A 20,315-nucleotide genomic window follows, 5' to 3' on the forward strand; every position below is an offset into this window, starting at 1 on the left:
GGAAACGCACACCCCCGGAACCCTACTTCCCACTGCCCTCCCTTCCCCTACAGTCACCAGCCCAACGAAGCGCCCTCCGCATCACCCACAGCGGTGGGAGAAGGCTCCTACGCGCCCAGCGAGCCGCGGCCTGACCCCTGCCCTTCCCAGCCCTTGGTCTTTGCGGGGGGGCGGTGGCACACGGAACCGTTTGAGCGGAGCGCCTTGTTTCCACCCGGCGCGCCTTTAAACCCGGAGCCGCCGCGAGCTGGCCGGTGAGTTCCGGGCCGTGCTGCCGGTGGGGTTGTGCGGCGCAGGTACCCGCGGGGTGCCGCGGGCAGGCTCTGCGGGGGGAAGGCGGTAACGGCGGCGGTGCTGCGGTGGACGTGACCCCACTAATGTCCTCGGTGCGCAGGGGGTGGCGGGAGAGTGCGCGTGTATGGGGAGCAGCAACGGCTGCGGTGCCGGGGGAGAGGGGAAGGAAACGGCCTCGGTGCCTGGGTCCTCCCCGGAGACAGCCGTCCCGCTCCCTCGGGAGGGGCTGCTGCGGTGGGGACTGGGGAGGGCCGCGCTGGCGGTCGGTTGGGTGTCGTGCTTCGCCCCTTGGGGGCTGTGGGGCACGAGGAGCGAGGGAGCGCCCCGGAGAGGCGGCCGGGCCTCTTGCCGGGCCTGGGCCGCGGGGCTGGCGCCGCCAAGTCCCGCCGTGAGGGGCGGCAGTGCTGCCCTCGGCTTTGATGTCTTGTCTCTGTTAACGTTTGCGGTGGTTTAGCGGGCGCGTGGCGTTGTGCGTGCCAAACTTTGGTTTAATACGCTTGGATAAATCGGTTGTATGAAAAAATGAAAGAAAAAGAGAACTCTATAAACTTTCCTGTTAGCTTGTACATTATAAATCATATTGTTAATAAATTCATAGTCTAGTTACAGTATGTTTCCAATGAAGTACACTGTGGTTTTTTCACTGCATTTTTCTTTAGTTAGGGCAGCATAAGAAGTTTTGGGGTGGTGTTTCTTTGAAAACAGAAGATGAATGGGAAGTCTTAAGATGACAGAGACGATTTGCTTTTACAAAAATGCTAACACATACGGGCGATGTGTGTGATGGGATGGGTTTATGGTGCTCAAATATAATGGAGCACATTTTTTCTAATACCTCATAGGAAACGTTTTTAACCTGCTGTGTGCAAGGCACTGTTTTTCACTTACCTCTGAATCTCAGCTTAAATTAGTTTGTGTTAAAACAAAGTAAAGTAACTTTGGAAGTCTAACCCAGTCTGCTTGTGTATCTTCATTTATAGCTTTCAGCCAGAGGTCAACTTCTTACTGTGCTTGTTCTTTAAACATGATGCATTTTGGCTGAGTCCTGGTTTCAGCACTGCAATACAAACATAACCACTTGTTGCAGTTATTGAAGTGCAGTCCTTCAGAGTTACTATTTATTTGGTAAGAGGTTTCAGTTTACTGCTAAAAACTTCAATTTACTATTATTGAATTGTTAGTTAAGCTTTCCTGAAACATGACTTATTTTTTTCTTTAAACAATACTTAATCTTTTTCCTTGACACTGTTTAAGTGAAATGCTCTTTTAATAAAGGAAGCTGTATTATTAAAGAATTTTTCGTTGCTCTTAGTTGCTGTCACTTATAGCTGTCATAAACTTCAGATAAAGACAAAATGTCCTCTAGAGGGAGATCTTGATGCTTTTATGTGCTAAAATATTAGTCGCCTTGTTTCAGTTAAATGTCTTGTTTGCTTATCTTGGAAAGGCTCTATGATGACAAGGGTGTATGTCTTAATAGGAACCTGTCTTCTGGATCTGTTCTTGGAAATTTCATTACAGAATACAGACCATTGCCTGTAATGTAACACTGCTGTAGGTTAAATGAAACATGCTTGTTATAGTTCAAGTAGATATAATTCTGAAGTTAAATGAGTAGCCTTTACAAGTTTCAGTTTACTACTCCTGCAGTGGTATTTGTAGGTCCTACGTTTGTGACGTCAATTCTGCAAATGCTTACGTAGATACTGAATTCATATAGCATTCCCATTTTAGTCAGGTTGCTTTTGAGGGCAGTTTCTTTGCTGACCTCAACCCAGAATTCCAGCAGATGATGTGAAAGTGTTGTGGGTTAAATCACTTTAGTGTAATGAGTGCTAACAGCTGGGCAAGGAAACAAAGCAGAAATAAAACATCCTATTCAATCAATCTTAGCAATTGAAGGATGGCAATACTTTTTGACTATAAACAGCAGAGGTTGAAAGATTGTTTTTGCAGACACATCAGTTGTTTGAATCTAGTTAACTCTATGCTCCATCCAAATTATTGGAAGAAACTTGGTGGGATTGTTAGGGTGGTGAGTTATTCAGCATGTTATGTACTTACTCAGTCTCAGCGTGAGATTTCCTTCTTACAGATACTTTGAAAAAAATTATTCCACAGTAGACAAAGCATCTATGCTCTTATTTTTCTGTAAGTAAATGCAAATACTAAATTCAGTGTAGCTTCTGGTGTAAGTCTGTGCTGTAAAACTAAAGGTTGTGTGGAACTTGCTCTGTGGATATAGTTGGAAAATTTCCTCACACTGCAAGGCTGCTGAATGGGTCAAAAATGTATTTACTTTTTTAGTTGTCAGTGGACCCTCTTCATACTTCTTTCAAATCATCTGTACTGATAAGAAATAGATATTGGTAGACTGACTCCAAAATAGCTGTAGTATTTGTATAAATGTACATACCAAAACAGTGTGGTGTGTGTGTTACTGCAAGTAAGGTTGAAGTGATTTGCAGTACTTATGTTCCAAGTTTGTTTTCCTTTTCATACTCATTTTCATTGTTTTGTGGTATGCAAATGCATCTCTGCAGTGCATTAAAAATGTATGCAAAGTGCTTGGAGGCAAATGGTGTTGTGCTGTTGAATGTACAGATATGTTAGAGGAATAAATTCCGTTAATAAATGGGAACAAAAGTTATGCCTTTTTTGTAAAGAAAAGCATATTTATATGCTTAAGTTACTCAAATTGTAGACTCTGTAATAAATTGTGCTCTAAATAATTCTTTATTGTAGATCATAATTTTGGAGGATTTCAGCACTGAGATCTCTGGAGTCTGCTGTGTCTAGCCGTAATGAGTTCATCACTGGTTGCTTATGATGATTCAGACTCTGAGACAGAAACTGGCAAGACTGAAGTCCCCAATACTTCTAGCAGACAAACAAGCCATCCAAGTTCTTCCGTGAATCGTGTTCAATACTTTGCACCTGGTGGTTTGGGTACAAAATCTACATATGAAATGCAGCCTACTGAGAACACTGACAGTTCTGGCACAAGCACCGTTTGTGAAGATCCCCCTGAGCATTATGCACAGAATAATGACACTGATTTGACATCTCCTTATTGTAGGAGACCATACTCTGGCCATACTGCATTATGTATGTCGTACAGAAACTATGAACAGACATCAAGCTCTTCAACAAACTCTGGAAATGGTGTTTCCCAGAAGAGAATACATAAAGACAGTACTACTGCCATAAAAGGAATTAGACCATATATCCCTAAAAGATTGCGTCAAGAAAATTCCAGTGTGCCTAAAAAAGAATCTGATCAGAGAGATAGCTCAGATTGTGATGTTAAGCTAGGGATATCAGGAGAGCAAACTTCGAGCAAGATCTCTGAATTAATTAAGCCGTATTTGGGATCAAAATATAAGTTAACTGAAGTCCCCAAAAGCTTAATATTTTACATGTCTAAACACAGTGGCCCTGTTAATGAAATCCAGTGGTGTCCTGTACGAGAACAAAGTCACATGCTTCTTTCAGCTTCTATGGATAAAACAATCAAGGTAATGTAAAACAAGGTGCTTTGTAGACCAATCATCAAACTTAAAAATAATGTATTAAATAATGATCTGCTGGGAATAACATCTTTGCTTGGTGTGTGCATTTAACATTTCCACTGTATTCAGAATTCGAGGAGATGCTTTGCAGTACAAGACCCTATTATAAACTTGCAGCCTAATCCTTCACTATACCTATAGTAAGTGCCATTATTCTGGAATGTGAGTTTTTTTTGGTGTTAGACATATCAGTGTTTTAGATCTTAACTTAAGAAGTTAGATTTCTATAAGGTAATTTCTCATGATCTGTATTAATACTAGGTTTTCATTATTTCCTACTTTTTAATGTCACACTGGCCGTAAGCACTCTGGTATGGATACAGATTCTGCCTTAAGTTATTAAACAACTGACTGCCAACACTGGAATAGTATTTTGAGGAACTTTACCTTTCTGACAAGCCTAAGTGAGTAATGATGGAGGAGGTATGTCAGGTCAGATGGATTTTCATCTGAACTCATGTGGCAGGCCTTGCATCCCTGAAAGGTGTCCTGTCATGGTCTAAGGAGTCTTCCCACTTTAAGTTTGTTTCAAGGGTTAATTGCTCAATACTTAAAGTGTATTTTCCTTCTAGCTTTAGTGAAATTGGCTTCAGTTCTTTGTTAATTTAGTCACTCCAATGAGTCATACTTAAACAATGGTTAATAAAAATATTCTGTGTGTATGCTTTCCCAGAAATAGGGCTAATGCCACCTCTGAGTTCAAATAATAATCTTCTGAAGTGGGTTTACACAGGAAAATAGTTTTGATAAGAGCGCACAGAAAGTGTCCTTTTTGGTGGAAAGCATGCTTTACTGTATCTAGCATATTTAACATAGTAGGTACAATTAGTTTAAAACTTGGTTCTAAAATTTAGGGCTTTAAGTAAATCCTACTAAGTAACGAGGCAAGAACGCCCTTTGTATTGGCATACTTACAGAACCAAAGGAGAGGAGAGAACTTTAAAAATGAATTTGAATTCTGATTTCATGTAGGAAAAAATCTTAAATTATTTTATTAAAATTGTGGGGTTTAATTTTTTTCTCTTTTACTGTTTTGCTGTTTAATTTGTAGTGAAGAATTGAGTTTCATTTAGTTTGGCTTTTTATGATTTTTCTTAGAATTTTTTTCCTTTTCTCTCCTCCTTCCCCAGTTTTGCTACGGGGCTTTGAAATATGTGCTGCCTTTGCATCTTTGAAGCAGTGATGTTCTCGAATCTTGGACAGAGTTTTTGCTTTTTTCTCTTTAATGTCTTTTAAAGCGCTGGTGCTCACAGAACAGAAAATTCCAGATCTATAGAGTGAATAAAAGTTACTCCTCTCAACTGCTTATCTTTTATTCTCTTAAGTTATAATAACTTCACTGGTTCTGTAGTCAGCATAACCTATCACACTGTCAAAGTCTGAATATTTTGAACTGTGAATAATTCCTCCTTCATCTGCTTTCCCAAGCTTTTTATACATCTTTAAGACAAAGATTAAATGGAGGAAAAAAAGTACCTTTGTTTTTCTTTGCAAGTGTTCTTTAATATATTGAATAAGTTAAATCTTGACTGCTACTTGAAGAACAGACTTAGAAGGAAAAGATCAAGATATGCAGAAAGTGCTGATGGATGTTTTTGGTAAGCAGCAATTTAAATTTGGATTGTACAAAACTATATGCACTTCTGACTTCAATGTGTCTGAATTTGACTTTTTGTCTTAAAGTGTCACACCATATGCTTCATGTTTGTTTACTATCCCAGAGCCTCGTTTTACTGATGAGTGAAATTATGGATGTGTTAAATTTGCTAAAAGAGTCTAAAATCAAAGTTGTTATTGCAATGTAAAATTATTAAAAAATTGAAATAATAGCCTGTCTGTCTTGTCTTCTCAGCAGAAAGAAACATTTCTTTATTTTTCTAAAGCAGTGTTACCACCCCTGATTGGATGTAGTCTTTAACAGTAAAGCTGGTTTTTGAGGAAATCTAATTGTTTTAAGTGCCCCAAACCATGGAAATTCAATAGAGTATGTTAATGTTGGCAGTGCTTCAGAGCATGGGAGTCTAAAACATTAATAAAGTAATAATGTAACTGTTAAAAAGTATATTAAAACACACTTCTGTATTTTGGAATGTAGCCTGTAGAGAAATACCTATGAATGCCTCTTATTGTTATTACTTAATAAAATGCTGTGAGCAGCAGCACCTTTCATGTGCACCTCTGCACAAGTACCTTTCAGACCAGCAGAGGGCACGGTTAGATTAAGTATTGACTTCATGTTCTGAAACTAATTTCACTAACTTTCTAGGGTCATGAGCTCATAAATCTCTAATGACTGTGACAGTGGTAGTTTATCTTCTGGGGATTTTTTGGCTGTCTACCACTGCCTGAAGTTCTGCATTTTCTGGTATAAGCACAAAACAACTGATTGAAAATGCAGATGTAGATGTACTATTTTTTTCCTGATCTTGTACCTTCCCACAGCTTACCTTTTGTGGGTTTTTTTTCTTCCAAAATCACCTGCTTGAAATTACTAGTTTAAACCCAGGCAGTGGAAGCGTGTCCTCTTTCCCTTTAGTGGGAACATGCAGACACTCAGGATGTTTGCACTATTTACTTGACATTTGATTTGAATAAAACTGAAAGCACAGTTAGAAGCCTAAAATTCCTGTATGATCAGAGGGAGTAGGCAATCCAGAGCCTCAAAACTCTGTAGTTAGTTAGTCATATGAATAGCTGTGACTGAATATTTTTATGTGTCGATATCCTGGATTCAGTCCTTACATTCAGCCTATGAATTAAGACATTTGTCTTTTCAAGTGTCCAATATTAGTAGAAATTTCTCAGAATTGACAGTTCTGTCCAACCAAATCTGACTGGCAGTTTAAGTGATGCTTAAATCAAAAGATCTATAGTCATATGCAATTTTTGTAGTATTTAGTCAGTTTTGCATCTTTTATCTGTTCTTATGTGCTTAAATGTTTTCCTCAAATTTTTCATAGCAAAGAATTTTTTTTTTCCACAGAGAAGGAGGAAATACTTGGTTTAGTTATCTTAATTTAGTGATCTTAATTTCTTTGTTCCCATCTAAACTACTATGACTAAATCATCCATATCACACAAGTATACATCTAAAATGTGTATGCAGAACTGATTACATGGTTTCTTACTTTTTAAGTGTGTGTATGTATCCTGTTTAAATCGGGCAAAAAGAACAGTCTTCCTCTTATGTTCTCCCAGATTAACCAACATGCACTTTACCCTATCTTTATGAATCAGTGTCAGTCATACTAAAATGTTTGCAAAAAATGAGTTGATGTTTTCAGTTTGTGTTGACTGAAAAACAGCCTAGTGGCAGGAAAGATCATGTGAAGCAGTTTGTATAAATATCTTGCATATTTAGGAAGTAATGCACTGTTTCAGAGAATTTTATATTTTTCATTAAAAGTATTTGCTCTTAATTTTTTGTGTATGGCTGCATTTTAAAAAAACCAAACAGTTAAAGTGGTACAGTTGAAAAAAAAAAAAATCAGTTGTCAGCTCAGGGATGTAATTCTCTAGAGTAATGCTTCTACCAGAAGATGGGGCTCCTCATTATCTTAGAAAGGGATGGTAACTAAATTGTGACTAAAGACTGGAAGACTAAACTGTGCCTCCATGTTGTGTGCTGAAAGACTAAAATTAAAAGTTTATGCATATACTGAAAAATGTATAAGAAAACTTCATAGAGACCTGAAACTAAGATAGAACCTCATATGGGAAGTGATATGTATTGCAGATTACCCACAGTTCTTCAGATCTGGAGCATCAATAGAAGAATGCTAAATCTTAAATTTGTAAGGAATGAAAAAAACTGCTACCCTTAGATTTAGGCTTTGTCAAGTCTTTTACCCTCTATTTTCTTAGGATTTTGAGTGTGCCCTTGGGAAGTGGAAGCTGATAGTATTTCCAGCCTAGGTAGCTGGAGAAAGGGGCAGGAAACCTGATTCAAGTTAGGGAAAGTACTGTTGGGAGATCTTACTGTGGCAGTCCTCTTCTTCACTATTACATTCTAAGTGTATTATCAGTGGCTTATGTTTCTAGTTTAAGTATGTATTTTAAGGATTGTGAAACATGATTGAACTAATTAAATCTGTTTTCTTTGGATAACACTTCTTCTCTACCTTCTGTTTGAATAGCCCCTGTAAATTAAATTTAGGCTACTACTGCTATTTTTGGTTTTGCCTACTTAAGCACTGAAATAGTGTTTGTGATTTTAATTCTTGTATTTTTTGCATAAATTTTGAGACTTGGCACTGTTATTAAAGGTGCCTAGTTTCCATAGCCTGGATATTCAACACTTTCTGAACATCAGATGCTTAGGTATTTCTGGTTTAGAACCCCAAATATAGAATACTAAATCACAGATTATCATTGAATACAGCTGTTTACCTTAGGTATCAGGGTAGATAAAAAGTTGTCTCTTGAAAGACACGTTTACCAGTTGCAGAAAACACTATACTGCATTCACATTGTTAGTGTCTTTTATTTGGGAGACCTTGTAATTGCATAGAGCCAGAGAGATGTAAATGTTTTCACTAGTTACTTATGCTGGACTTAGCTTTTTAACAATTATTAGCTTCAAGCCTTCCATAACATTATTCTGTGTTTTCTATTTTGTCTTAAAATGTACTCAAGGTAACATCTTTATATGATCATCTATAAACTTTTAATTCTGTGTTCCTGGTCTTCTATTTAGAGCATCACAGCAGGTATTCTATTTGTTGCAAAGTATTTCTTCATTTTCAGCACTTTCATCCTCCATTGATGAGCAGGATCAAGGAAAGAAAGTACTGTGATTCTTCGGTATGCAAACTGTATATTAGTAGTAATTTGATGGGATGACTTAACACATTGTTGGAAGTTTTTTCTTATGCATTTTGTTCCCTACTCGCCTAGTTAAACTGTATCTCCAATTAGTCATAGCTGAATCTATACAAGGAAAGTAAAAGTTTTTAAAATTAGTTTAGTAATGTTGGCCTGTTGTAGAGACGTGTTGCCTGCTTCTCTTGATGTGGTGGTGCAATTCTTACCCCCCCGCCCCTCTTTGTTGGGCTGCTAGGTGCGATTCCTCCCACATCCCCCGAGCTATACACCAATCTGTGGAGATAAGGACTGACAATGTTAACGAGCCTGGCTCCTGCCCCTCCCGATTGCTCGGAAATGGTTAAAATGGCCCATCAACTCCTAAGGGCCTGGCACACCTGTGCCTGGGATGTGGTCAAATGGGAACAATAACAGAGTCGCACATTAATCAAATTCTTGTGTAACTGCTGGAAGGCACCAGAAGGCATTTGACAAAAGTCAATTATCTTGGACCCTATAAATGGCGACCACCAGGGAGACCCTTTGAGCTCTCCTGGATCGCAGTGGGCCTGTGACCAGCACCTCCCCTGAGCTGGGACGCCTCTTAGGTATCAAACCCTTCAGGTGTCGTCTGCTCCAGACGGAAGGCCAGGGCGAAGTCCCCTGCTTGAGTCTCAATTATCGCCCGTTGAGGAATGCCAAGGTATTTGCTCTAAACTGGAGAGGGAAATTTTCTTTGAGCTAGCTTCTCTTTAGATAGAGAGAGAGGTAGAGAGAGAGAGGTAGAGAGAGAGAGGTAGAGAGAGAGAGGTAGAGAGAGAGAGGTAGAGAGAGAGAGGTAGAGAGAGAGAGGTAGAGAGAGAGAGGTAGAGAGAGAGAGGTAGAGAGAGAGAGGTAGAGAGAGAGAGGTAGAGAGAGAGAGGTAGAGAGAGAGAGGTAGAGAGAGAGAGGTAGAGAGAGAGAGGTAGAGAGAGAGAGGTAGAGAGAGAGAGGTAGAGAGAGAGAGGTAGAGAGAGAGAGGTAGAGAGAGAGAGGTAGAGAGAGAGAGGTAGAGAGAGAGAGGTAGAGAGAGAGAGGTAGAGAGAGAGAGGTAGAGAGAGAGAGGTAGAGAGAGAGAGGTAGAGAGAGAGAGGTAGAGAGAGAGAGAGGTAGAGAGAGAGGGAGTGTGTGTGTGTGTGTGTACACCCTTGTTTCTGTGTGTGTATGTCCGTTCTGTGTTGATTCTACTGAATTCAAACACCTTTGTTTCTGTATGTTTGTCCATTTTGTTATGTGCATGCATGTGTATATATATATAGGTACTGTTAAGTAAGTTAGTGTGAATCTTGTCATTTTAGAATCTGAATAAGTCGCTTTTCTTTCTTTTAGTATTTCTGAATTATTTTATAATAATAAATTGCTGTTAGTTATTAATAAACCTAGATTTCTTACTAAATATTACCGTGTCAATACTTTCATCCGCAACACTTGATTAAGAACACAAGAACAGCCATTCTGGTTCAGACTGAGGCTCTGTCTAGCCCAGTGGTCATGTAGGGTCCATAAGTAGATGCCTAGAGAGAAAGAACAGCTCAAAGGTATGAAGTGCCTTTAAGTCCTCTTCGGGCCAGGGGATTTCTGAGCTCCAAAGTAGTTCATCTTTGTAACTTGATACCTGAAGAGATCTCTTCCAGATAATTCTACAGTCTTACGAGACTCTCTTGTGATCATTAGATCTAGAGTGGTATATTACTCACACTGGTCAAATTTAATGTACAGATTTTGCTTCCTGGAGTATATCGAGTACTACAAGAAATACTATTTTTATTCATATTTTCAAACCCATTTATTGTTTTGTGGTTGTGTGTTCCAGGAGACAGATAGCATAGTAATATATTCCAGGAATTTGTTAGTCTTGATCCTGTTGTATTGGACTGAAAGTGATGGAACATGATAGCCTCCATTCATCCATATACTGTATGTAGCACTGGTGGTAGCAATACAGATTTCCTAGATACTGCCGTTACCCTGCCTCAGAGTAACAAACTCGTAACATTTCTGTTTTCAACCACTTGGCATGCAATTCACTTGAAATAGGCAGTGTTTCTTGTTGTTCTGTCACAAGCATGTCTGTTTATGAAGGAATGAATTTAATCTGCCAGCATATTTCCTATAAACTCATGCGTATCTGTCAGATGGTTATAGCCCTGTCGCTGCTAGGCTAGATTCAAACTGTTCACGAAGCAGTATTAGGTATCGTGCCGCTAGTACCCCAAGTATAGCAATTCTTAAATTCATTTTTAAAATCTAGTTGTGGTAATGCTTCTTTAACTGTAACTGATGCATAAGATGAGAATTTGGGGAGTCATCCTATTTAATACATATATTCTGCTTTAATTGGAACCTTTTAAAAAAGATCTGTCTGATGTTGTTACACTTCTAATAATCTATTTTAAAAAGAACAAGAAGTTCTCCCTGTTATCTTGGAAGTGGCAAAGAAACGCTCATATTCTGGAGACTGTGTGCTGCTTACCGAGACTTGTGAAAATAGAATTGTCATTTTCTTGTTGAAGAGGGTATTGTTGAAGAGACTATTCAATAGGCTATACTGAAATACTGAAGCTGACTTTTCTTTGTGATGCCTTGTTCTGACCTTCTTCCCTTGTCTATTTAGAACTTCCAAGCACTTTAAGCTTGCTGATTATTACGATGGAAGTACACTTATTATTTGATATATGCATAGTAATAGAAGTTTCCTGAGTGCTGGAAGGGTTTCTTTCTATACCTTGATCTTTTTCTAACAAAATTATTTCATACACTTCAATGAGGAGTATTCTCCATAATGCTTATTTTGTAAGAAAAGGAACATCATGCAGGAAGGAATGTGCTTGACCATCAATGAATGGTTCTGACTGTGCTTATGCCTAGATGATAATACAGGTCAGGATGTAATAGCCAGCACTCACGCAATTGTTCTGCAAAAGCCATTAACACAAGTCAGAAAAGAACAGTTCATGAAGGTGGTGGATTTTGGTCTCTTCATCACAAAGGTATGTGTGGGTAAGGGTTGTTCCGCGTTCGGTATGTTAATACCTAGATATGTTTAGAGATGTATTTTTTAATTATTTTCTTGTTTCCAGCAATGCTGTTGTCAAGGAAACAGAAATCCTTGTAATGCCTTTGTTCACTTTCTCAGAATCCACAGCTGGAGATGACTTGTATAGTTTTTATTATGTTCTTAGTAGTTGACACACTCTTGTACCTCAAAAGATTTTTTCAAAGGAGTATGTTTCTTTGAGTATAAATAGCACCCTTCTGGTGTGCATGCTGTTTGATAGGCCATTGTTTTCTTTCCTTCACTAACAAGAACTAAATTCAGTGCTACTTTGGATTAGAATTTATCTTAACACTTGTGTGAAAACTAACATTAAAAAAAAAAAAGTGGGGAGGGGTTCAAAAACGCAGTGAACCTCTCAGCTTCTGGGTTAGGTTTTTAGTTCTGTAAGGGCATTAGTTTTTCTTTACACTTGGAAATGTCTCCTAAATTAGGATCTCCTTAAAGAATACTACAGTAGTACCCTGAGTGGTCTTGCAGCATTTTTGACTGCCTTATGGCTATGTTAGAGGATGTGGATACGGGGGAGAAGAGCGTGAGAATGTGTATATTTCATGGCACAGCTAATATGCTTGTGTTTCCCCCCAAAATTGGGAATTATTTAAAGAAAAAATCAGAAAATACTGCTCTTCCAAGAGCAGTAGAGTTAACGGAGCCTGACTGTATCTTGAGGCTGACTGGTTGTAGCTCCTCTTCAATTTCTCTCTCCTTTGGGTCTGCTGCGCTGTCTTTCCCTTTTATTCAGCTGCTTAGCTTGATTAAATCTTGAGGGGAATATACTGAGACCTCTGTGAAACTTTGTTGACATTGACCAATAGGTGCAAAGTGGCCACAGGTGAGATGCACGGGGGGGCATGGCTGTTTTGACAGTGTCATTTCACAAACCTTTCTTTCTCTGGAAATCCAAAAGGATGGAGGGTGACTTTTGGATATCCTTAACAGTGATGTGGAAGAAAGGATTCTGTTTCCTCATCTTACCTAGAAAGAGTTTTGGTTACTTGTGTCATTACTTACAGAAATATCAAGAATATTAAGTGTTTATCTGACTTTTTTCTTAGAAACCCATCTGTCCTGAATGGCTGAGGTCTGCACTTCCTTTCTACTGAGAAGCTTTCAGCTGTTTACTAAGTGTCTCTGAAGTAGCCTGTAGGAAAGAAGCAACCTTGTCCCCTCCCAGCCTAGCCAGCCTACTAGGGAAGGAAAAGGGCTAGAGATGTCAATGGAGTAGTGTCTCTAATGAAACTTAATGGATAATGTCATAAATTAAGCCTTCCAATTATGTGTAGGATCTGTGTAGGCAGCTGCTGTGCAGTCTAATGTCAGAATGTCACCTGAGATGGGAGAAATGTATGGTGGTGTTAGCCCCCCTTCTGGATGCTTCAGTAAGATTGCTGGTGAAAAAGTCAAGATTTTGGTCTTTGGAGAAAATTGAGCTAGAGTAGTTTTAAGTTCTTAAGTGACTGTAGTATATTATGGGAGTATCTCAATTTTTTTAACTGTTGAGAAATTCTGAATATTTTTGCTGTTTAAAAATATAAATAACACCAGTTTAACTTTGCTTCTTTTCTAGAAATTGAGCTTTATAGATACATCTCACATACTGCTAACTTTTTTTTTTTTTTAAATCTAACAAAGCTACAAGGCATCTTATGACTTTGATTCCTTACCTCTCTTGGTCTGTCAATGTTGTCAAGGAAACAAATTTTTGAGAAGCTTTGCTCTACTTTTTAAGGTTCTGTAGAGACATTACTTGTGTAGGATTTATCCAGCATCAGGAGTAGAAACAATTTGCCTGAAGTTTCTATTCTTTTCAGTATGTTCATGTCCTTGGTTTTTTAAAGCAGATTTTATTTTTAGTGCGTGAGAAATAGCTGCATCTTTAAGGTCATAATATCAGTGAATATACCAAAGATTGTTGACACTTGATCTTTAGATGAAGCCTGATAGCAAAATGTCATTAAAGTTCTTTCTATATATTTATCCTATCAAGACAACTGTTAGTTATAGATTGCCTTTAATTTAAAGGGGAAAAACATTGTAAAAAAACCCCTTGTTCTTTAGAGAAGTTGCTTCACTATGATGAAACTAATGACTTACTGTCCTTTATCATATGTATCGTGTTTCATTGCAGTAATCATTCTTCTTCAAAGCAAAAACATTTTGTGGCTAGTCTAGAGCTGCCTTTGATTTGTCTTCCAGTACATATGTGCCGGCTGTCTGGCTGGTTAGGATATTATGGCTGAGCTTTACCTTCAATGTGCTTGTGGAGGCTTTTTATTTATTTTTTAATTTAAATTAAACTGCTGATTTTTTTTTTTCTAGGACACATCTAAAAATGTAGTCATAGAAACTTCTACCATTCTCAAATGTTTCTGTTGGTTAATACATTAAAGATACTGTGCATGAGAGAGAGTAAAGTCTGCGTGTGCTTGTGTATTGTACATGTGCCAACTGTGTAACACCTTGTTTTCTGAAGTCAGATTTTGGAATTTGCCCTGTTCTCTAGTCTTCTTGTCTTTTCCCAGATTACAATTTCCTTGTTAAAAGAATTTTTCTCATTCTGAACATTGTGACTAGTGCCTGGAATTGTATATAGTTAAATACTGAGGAAGGGACACAGCTGGTTCTCTATGGAAAGGCTGGCAGTTAGGGGTGCAGGTGGTTAGGGATGATATAGTTATACAAACATGGTAAAGTTTGGCAGATATGTTAAAGCTAGCACTGTTAACAATGTAAAAGAAATTAAAATTAATTAGGTAGTTCAATCTTACTCTGCTTGCTAGTATTGAAATAGTACTAGTTATGAATGTCCTTCTTGCCAGCAAAACACATAGCTGCTTGACATAATTAATAGTTTATGTTCATAATTAGATACCTAGTTCTGCTCATGTTTAAGACTAGGTTATGTCACTGGCATCAGTGGGTTTAGGACTGCATTTATATTTTCTATAGCCTAGGATTTTTTTTCCTAGTTATTAACATTCTCAATAGCCTTGGGAATAATAAAGAATTTATTTTTTAGTTGAAAGAATGAAAAATTGTAAACAAAATGTTACTTGCCCAAGCTCACTGATAAATGAGTGCAAGATTCATTAAAGCTCAGGTTTTCAGATAACAACTGTTCTAAATCACTGACTGTATACTGCCCCTCGTGGTTAGATATTAGTTCAAATCAGTGTGGGCAATAAGGCTGCAATAACTACTTCTTAAAATAAGAAAGTCACCTGGTTAATGTTGGGGATGGGACAGAATGTGCCCATAAATTTGGATTAGGTTATTTCTTACAGATAGAAATTTGTCCTTAAGTATAACTCCTTACCGTTATTTTTAGAACTGTTGTAGCAGTGTGTTACTTTGCACTGTTGCACAAATACTGCCAGTCCTGCACCTGCTTACAGTGTATCTGGGTCGGTGGAGCTTGTCCATAGCTGTCGTCCCTGCTGTGTCAAGTTCTCCCACTGGATAACGTGCAAGAATGAAACAGCTTAAATTGCTCCATTTTGTTGTGTTTGTGCTTATTTGTTTTATTGACTGTATGAATAGAAGAAATGGTTATCTGATTTTGTATATGTACATATAAAAATATAAAGCTGTAAAGCACGAGTGGCCTTAGCTGAGTCACAATTTTTACATTAAAGTATGATAATATTGAAGTACAGTACAAATAGATATGTTCTGAGTTTTGATAGCTACTGTTTAACTGAAGCTTAAGGAAAAAAAACAGCAAACAACTTAGTTGGTCAGTGTTGGTTTTCTCCCTCCTGTTTTCAGAAAGAAGTCTTAGATCAACAGCAAATAGATAGAGTGTTTCAGCAGCAGTGGAATGCGGTTGCTAAGACTCTACTTATGTTCTGAGTAGAACAGTGTTTCTTACTTTAGTAGTGGATGTTCAAAATCTGTGGGATGCAAGTATCTGTGGGATATGTTTTTTGTGAATGTATCTATCCAGTCCTTAGTTACCTGTAGGAATTGAGGACATTTTTTTTTGGAATGAGGACATTAAGACAATTTGCCTCCAAAGTACTGTAAGTCTGGAATTGAGATGTTTAACACTTATGAGGAATCCCCACGTTTAATAGAGCATAAATGTATGTGACTCAAGGAAGTGATTGATGCTAATGAATATGATACATGGAGGTGAAGGGAAAATCAGATTATTTCAGAAATGGCTATAGTAATTTAGCTAATTATCTCCTGGGGAGTTATAATACATTTGAAGTTGTTCTCCTTTGCCTGCTGGTAAGATATTGATTGCTTAAGAGTCTTCTGGGCACGAATACTAACTACTAGTAACCACTACCACGATTGTGCAAATTAGATGTTCTGAACATGTTTAAATCATTCTCAACACACTACTGTTACACTTTAAAATTGATCAGAAACTCCCAAATTTATGGCATGTTATTCTTTTCCCATATAGGTTCAGCAGTAGAAAATCTATTGGTTTTAAAGTAATTATTAATAGCTACCTGTCATTATATATTGGTTTCTCTTGAATTGCTTGAATATGTGTATCAAACTGCTCTGCTTTAACCGTCCAAATATACCTAATATTGTATATGAAGTAGATAATTTATCTGAAGTAAATTTTTTTATATGTAGTATACAACTGAGGTGGAGATTTCAGTATCTTTGCCATATTTGGCTTTGCCTTCTGCTAAAATAATTCAGGTTTTTCATATTGTACAACAAACCATAGTTTAAATCACTAACTGATTTGTAACTATATTGTAACTTCTTTTCATTTCTTCATTTTCCAGGAACTTGCCATCTGAGGTACATCCACAGGGTTAGCCATATTACAATGATTAGTCACAAAACACTTAAAGGTTAACTGCGAGATAGGTGGGAATTCTTCCCTTTATTTTGGTGTGTGTGGGAAGTTACTTCTGCACTGTCTGCCCAGCATGAATGTACAATCACAATTTTGTAGGTACAAAAAAACCTAGTCACGCTCATAACTTTTAGCTGACTGAAGATGTGATCTGTATGAGCATCTTCCTTTAGAGTCAGTGGTTTATAGAGAATTTGTGATTAGCTTTAGGCGTGATTATTGTGCAGAAAGATTCGGGGATAAAGAACACATTACATTAAAAGATGGCAATCGATGGCAGCAACACTTTGCTGTTGAGAAGCATAGAATTGCTGATAACTGATGATTTTAAGTATCCTTTAGTGGATATATATACTTATTTACAAATTGCCTTTTTTGTGAGCTTTGCTTGTAATGTAAAGGTTGCCTGTCTTCAGAGTAAAATATATGTTTTTTCCAATAGGTGGTTCTTTTTTCTTTTTTTTTTTTTTCCTTCCCTTGGTAGCTTGCCTTTATTATTCAGCATTTGGTAAGCATACTTCTCTTGCAAATAGTGGGAATTAGTTAAAATGATTGGTACAGATGACTAAAATATCCGATGAAGTCTCTGATCGTATGAATCTTACTGTTTGGGCTGATTTGCCTCAAATGGTCTTGAAAATCTTATTTTGGCAAAGAATTTCTGATGTTTCGTTTGGACTGCCTAATACATAGGGTGTTAAATTCTAGGCTCCTTTAGTACAAATCTCTGCAGTAATTCAGAGAATACTTAATTTAGATTGTAAAATGGTTCAAGAAAATAGCATGTGTAATCTACATGTTGGGTTATGATGTATATGGTCTAATACCATCATGTTGTCTCCGTAGAGCAGATGAATTCCGTTGAAAAACGTTTTAAAATGTTGCTTTTCTCTTAATTTGATGTAAATTCGGTGATAAGCATCAGAAACATACACATTTATTCCCCTGAAGTGTCAAAAGGCGTTATCTTGTCATACTTTCATAGAAATAAAATAGGAGAACAATACTAACAACATAGTTTTGCTTCTTATTCATTCCTTCTGTTCCCTGGTTGTAGTGTTCTAAAAAGCAGTATCTCTTGGAGAGAGTGCTCAGCTGCTCTGGGGGGATTAAAATCTGCAGTAGCTTTGAGGACACATACTGTATCAGTTGGCCTTCAATTAATGCCTGTTTGGCAATGTGGCTTGTGTTAGGGCTAACATTCAGTAATGTTAGTGTAATGTAACCTCCCACTGCCCATTTTATTCTGTTGACCACTTTATATGGGAACAAAAGTAGTTCTCATGAAACTTTCCAAAAGTGACTTACTGAATTTTGACTGTAAGAAAGTGTTTCAACAGTATTTTTGGTGTTCTTACACAGAATAGAGGGACAAGAAAGATCTAAACTCAGTTTTACTCCTCCACTGTATTTCTTTTTTTGGATAAGCCTGAGTAGGTTGGTTTTTCTGAAACATGCCTTGAGTGCTTGTTGGAGAACTGCAGTTGTGATTTTATTGACTAGTTTGGCTGAAGATCACTTTTATCTGAACTTGTGTCTTTGGTAGGAGTGCAGCAACATGGTCTTAATTCTCACTGTTGTTCATCTTCAGAGACTTTAAGTCATTTTTTTTCTTGCTTTCTCAGTCCATTTACAGCTTAAGAAAACAGATACTGGGGAAGGGAGGCAACATGTGGATCTTTCGAGGAAGTTCTTCCCAAACCTGGAATTGGGAGTCTGAGATGTATGTGCTGTTTGAGATCAGGTACTGTCCTTTCACTGATGAGAAAAGGACCAATGCTTTCTTGAAGGATGACATTCTTCCAAGCAAAGTCAAGCTAGCTGCTGTTATAAGCAGGGTACAAACTTGGGGGTTAGTGACCTGCAGCATGTAATGTCTCCTACCCTTCTCTGTTCTCTGGGCAGTCAGCATTGCTAGTGCTTGCGATGCAGCTTTGAAGCAGAACACTAAATGTGCACTTAGGCAGCTAGGCAGCAGTAGGAACTTTTAGACAAGGTCAGGAGTTTCATGACACTATGCACTTTCAGAACATGTGATTTTTCTTTTTTTAGAAAGGTTTCACCTTATTTTTCTCTTAAGACATAATTCTTGACAAAACTTTCATCAGGAGAGACTTTTCAGGTGTAGAATAAAACTGCTAGTCAAACTGGGTTGAGAGATACAGACCAGTAGGATATCCTTATAGCATATAATTATTCACACTGTTATTTTGACTGATTAAAAATCCTCTATGTCAAATAATTGGAGAGCAATAGAGTAAATGTAATCTATTGTACTTCAGAATGCTGCCTAAACGTTTCTTCTGCATCCTGGAGCACATTATTCATTAATCTCTTTTCTAGTGGAAAGAAGCTTCCTTTACTCTTAAAAGAATAAAGGATAAAATACCAAGCTATGACTGTTCTGACACCCTGTCCTTGGGGTCAATTTTTTCCTATTTTCAGGGTTTATTTCTCCAAGAAGTCTTGATCAAAACTAAGATCAGTGTTGATGATCAAAGCCTCCTTCTTTCTTTGAAGACAGTAATGGTTATAACCTTAGAAGATTCATGTCGATGCATTTTCTGATTTGTTACACTTTTACATTATACATTGTATTTCATCCCTGTAATTTGTTTGAATTCTTTTTGTAATAAGTTTGACTTAGCTGTAAACAAGATGGAAGAAAGTATACAACCTCATGCGGATAGTATCCTTAGTATGCACAGTACTGGTACCCCTGGCTTGGTGAATACTTTCAAACAAGTATCCCTCATGTCAGTCTTGTGATCAGTTAAGGAAGTTCAGTCATTTTTGGTTTTGTTTCCATCTGATGGTGTGAGGAATTTATTTTTAACTGTCTCTTCTGAGAAAACAATCAGAATTAGTGTGGTTTTTTTTTTTCTCAGCTTTCGCCTGAAGGAAAGCTTCTTAACAAAAGCCATATACTTGCATTTGAACACACATCCCTATATTTGCAGGTGAGCAAAGGTATCCAATTTTCCTGAGCAACAAAATACTTGATTACAGGTCTAATGATAGTTTAAGAGGTGTTTTCAGATGTGCTGAAATCAAGGACTTGAAGCAGATGAACTTAATTATCTTTGTGAATATTCACAATCACATTATGTGCTTTAAATGTCACATTTGGAAATAGTGCCTCATTGCTAGTTAATTAACAATAATTACTCAAGGTAGTACTTATGTTTCTGGAATTTCTTACCCACTGTGAAAAATGTACTTTGCTTCTACAGATTTAGCAGTATAAAAAACAGATTTTACTTAACTCATTCTTAAAGTGTTACTGTTGCTTAAGCCCTCTACATTTTACCTCTAGCACTGCTGCATGGAAAATCAATTATTTCATTCCATTTGCTCTGCTACATCTGGGCAGTGTTCTTAACATCTGAACCATATTGTATATAATATTTTTTTCTTTTTTAAAAAAGCAAGGAGTTGATTTTTTCTTTAGCAGGCTAAGCAGCAGTAGCAAATTAGTCTGGCAGTCTAGATCCATCATGAGGTGTTACAAAGGTGTGTTGACATCTTCAGCTAAAGAAATATGGCTTATGATAATACCAGAAGGGTTTTTTCAGTCCTGGCACCTATACTCAGTATTTTTTTTTCCTCTATAAGGATGTTTTTTCTTGGCAAAGAGCATTATAGAACCCAAGATAGCTTATACTGCAACCAAAAAAAAACCTCATAGGTCCTAGAAAATCCTTCCTGTATTCTTTTC

General features: G+C 37.6%; 1 protein-coding gene across 6 annotated transcripts in view; it reads left to right on the forward strand.

The window, feature by feature from the left end:
- The first annotated feature begins 230 nt into the window (after window positions 1–230).
- WDR25 (WD repeat domain 25) overlaps window positions 231–20,315 on the forward strand; it is a 70,494-nt gene continuing 50,409 nt past the window's right edge. The window contains exons 1-3 of one of the 6 annotated variants that reach the window (XM_074825113.1): window positions 231–254; window positions 1,275–1,419; window positions 3,040–3,812. In XM_074825113.1, the coding sequence (XP_074681214.1) occupies window positions 3,099–3,812 (714 nt within the window). In that variant the 5' untranslated portion in view covers window positions 231–254; window positions 1,275–1,419; window positions 3,040–3,098. The other 5 variants (XM_074825112.1, XM_074825114.1, XM_074825117.1 and 2 more) reach the window with 5 other exon arrangements.

Source organism: Strix aluco, chromosome 4 (genome assembly GCF_031877795.1).
Source record: "Strix aluco isolate bStrAlu1 chromosome 4, bStrAlu1.hap1, whole genome shotgun sequence".
In the NCBI taxonomy this organism is placed as follows: domain Eukaryota; kingdom Metazoa; phylum Chordata; class Aves; order Strigiformes; family Strigidae; genus Strix; species Strix aluco.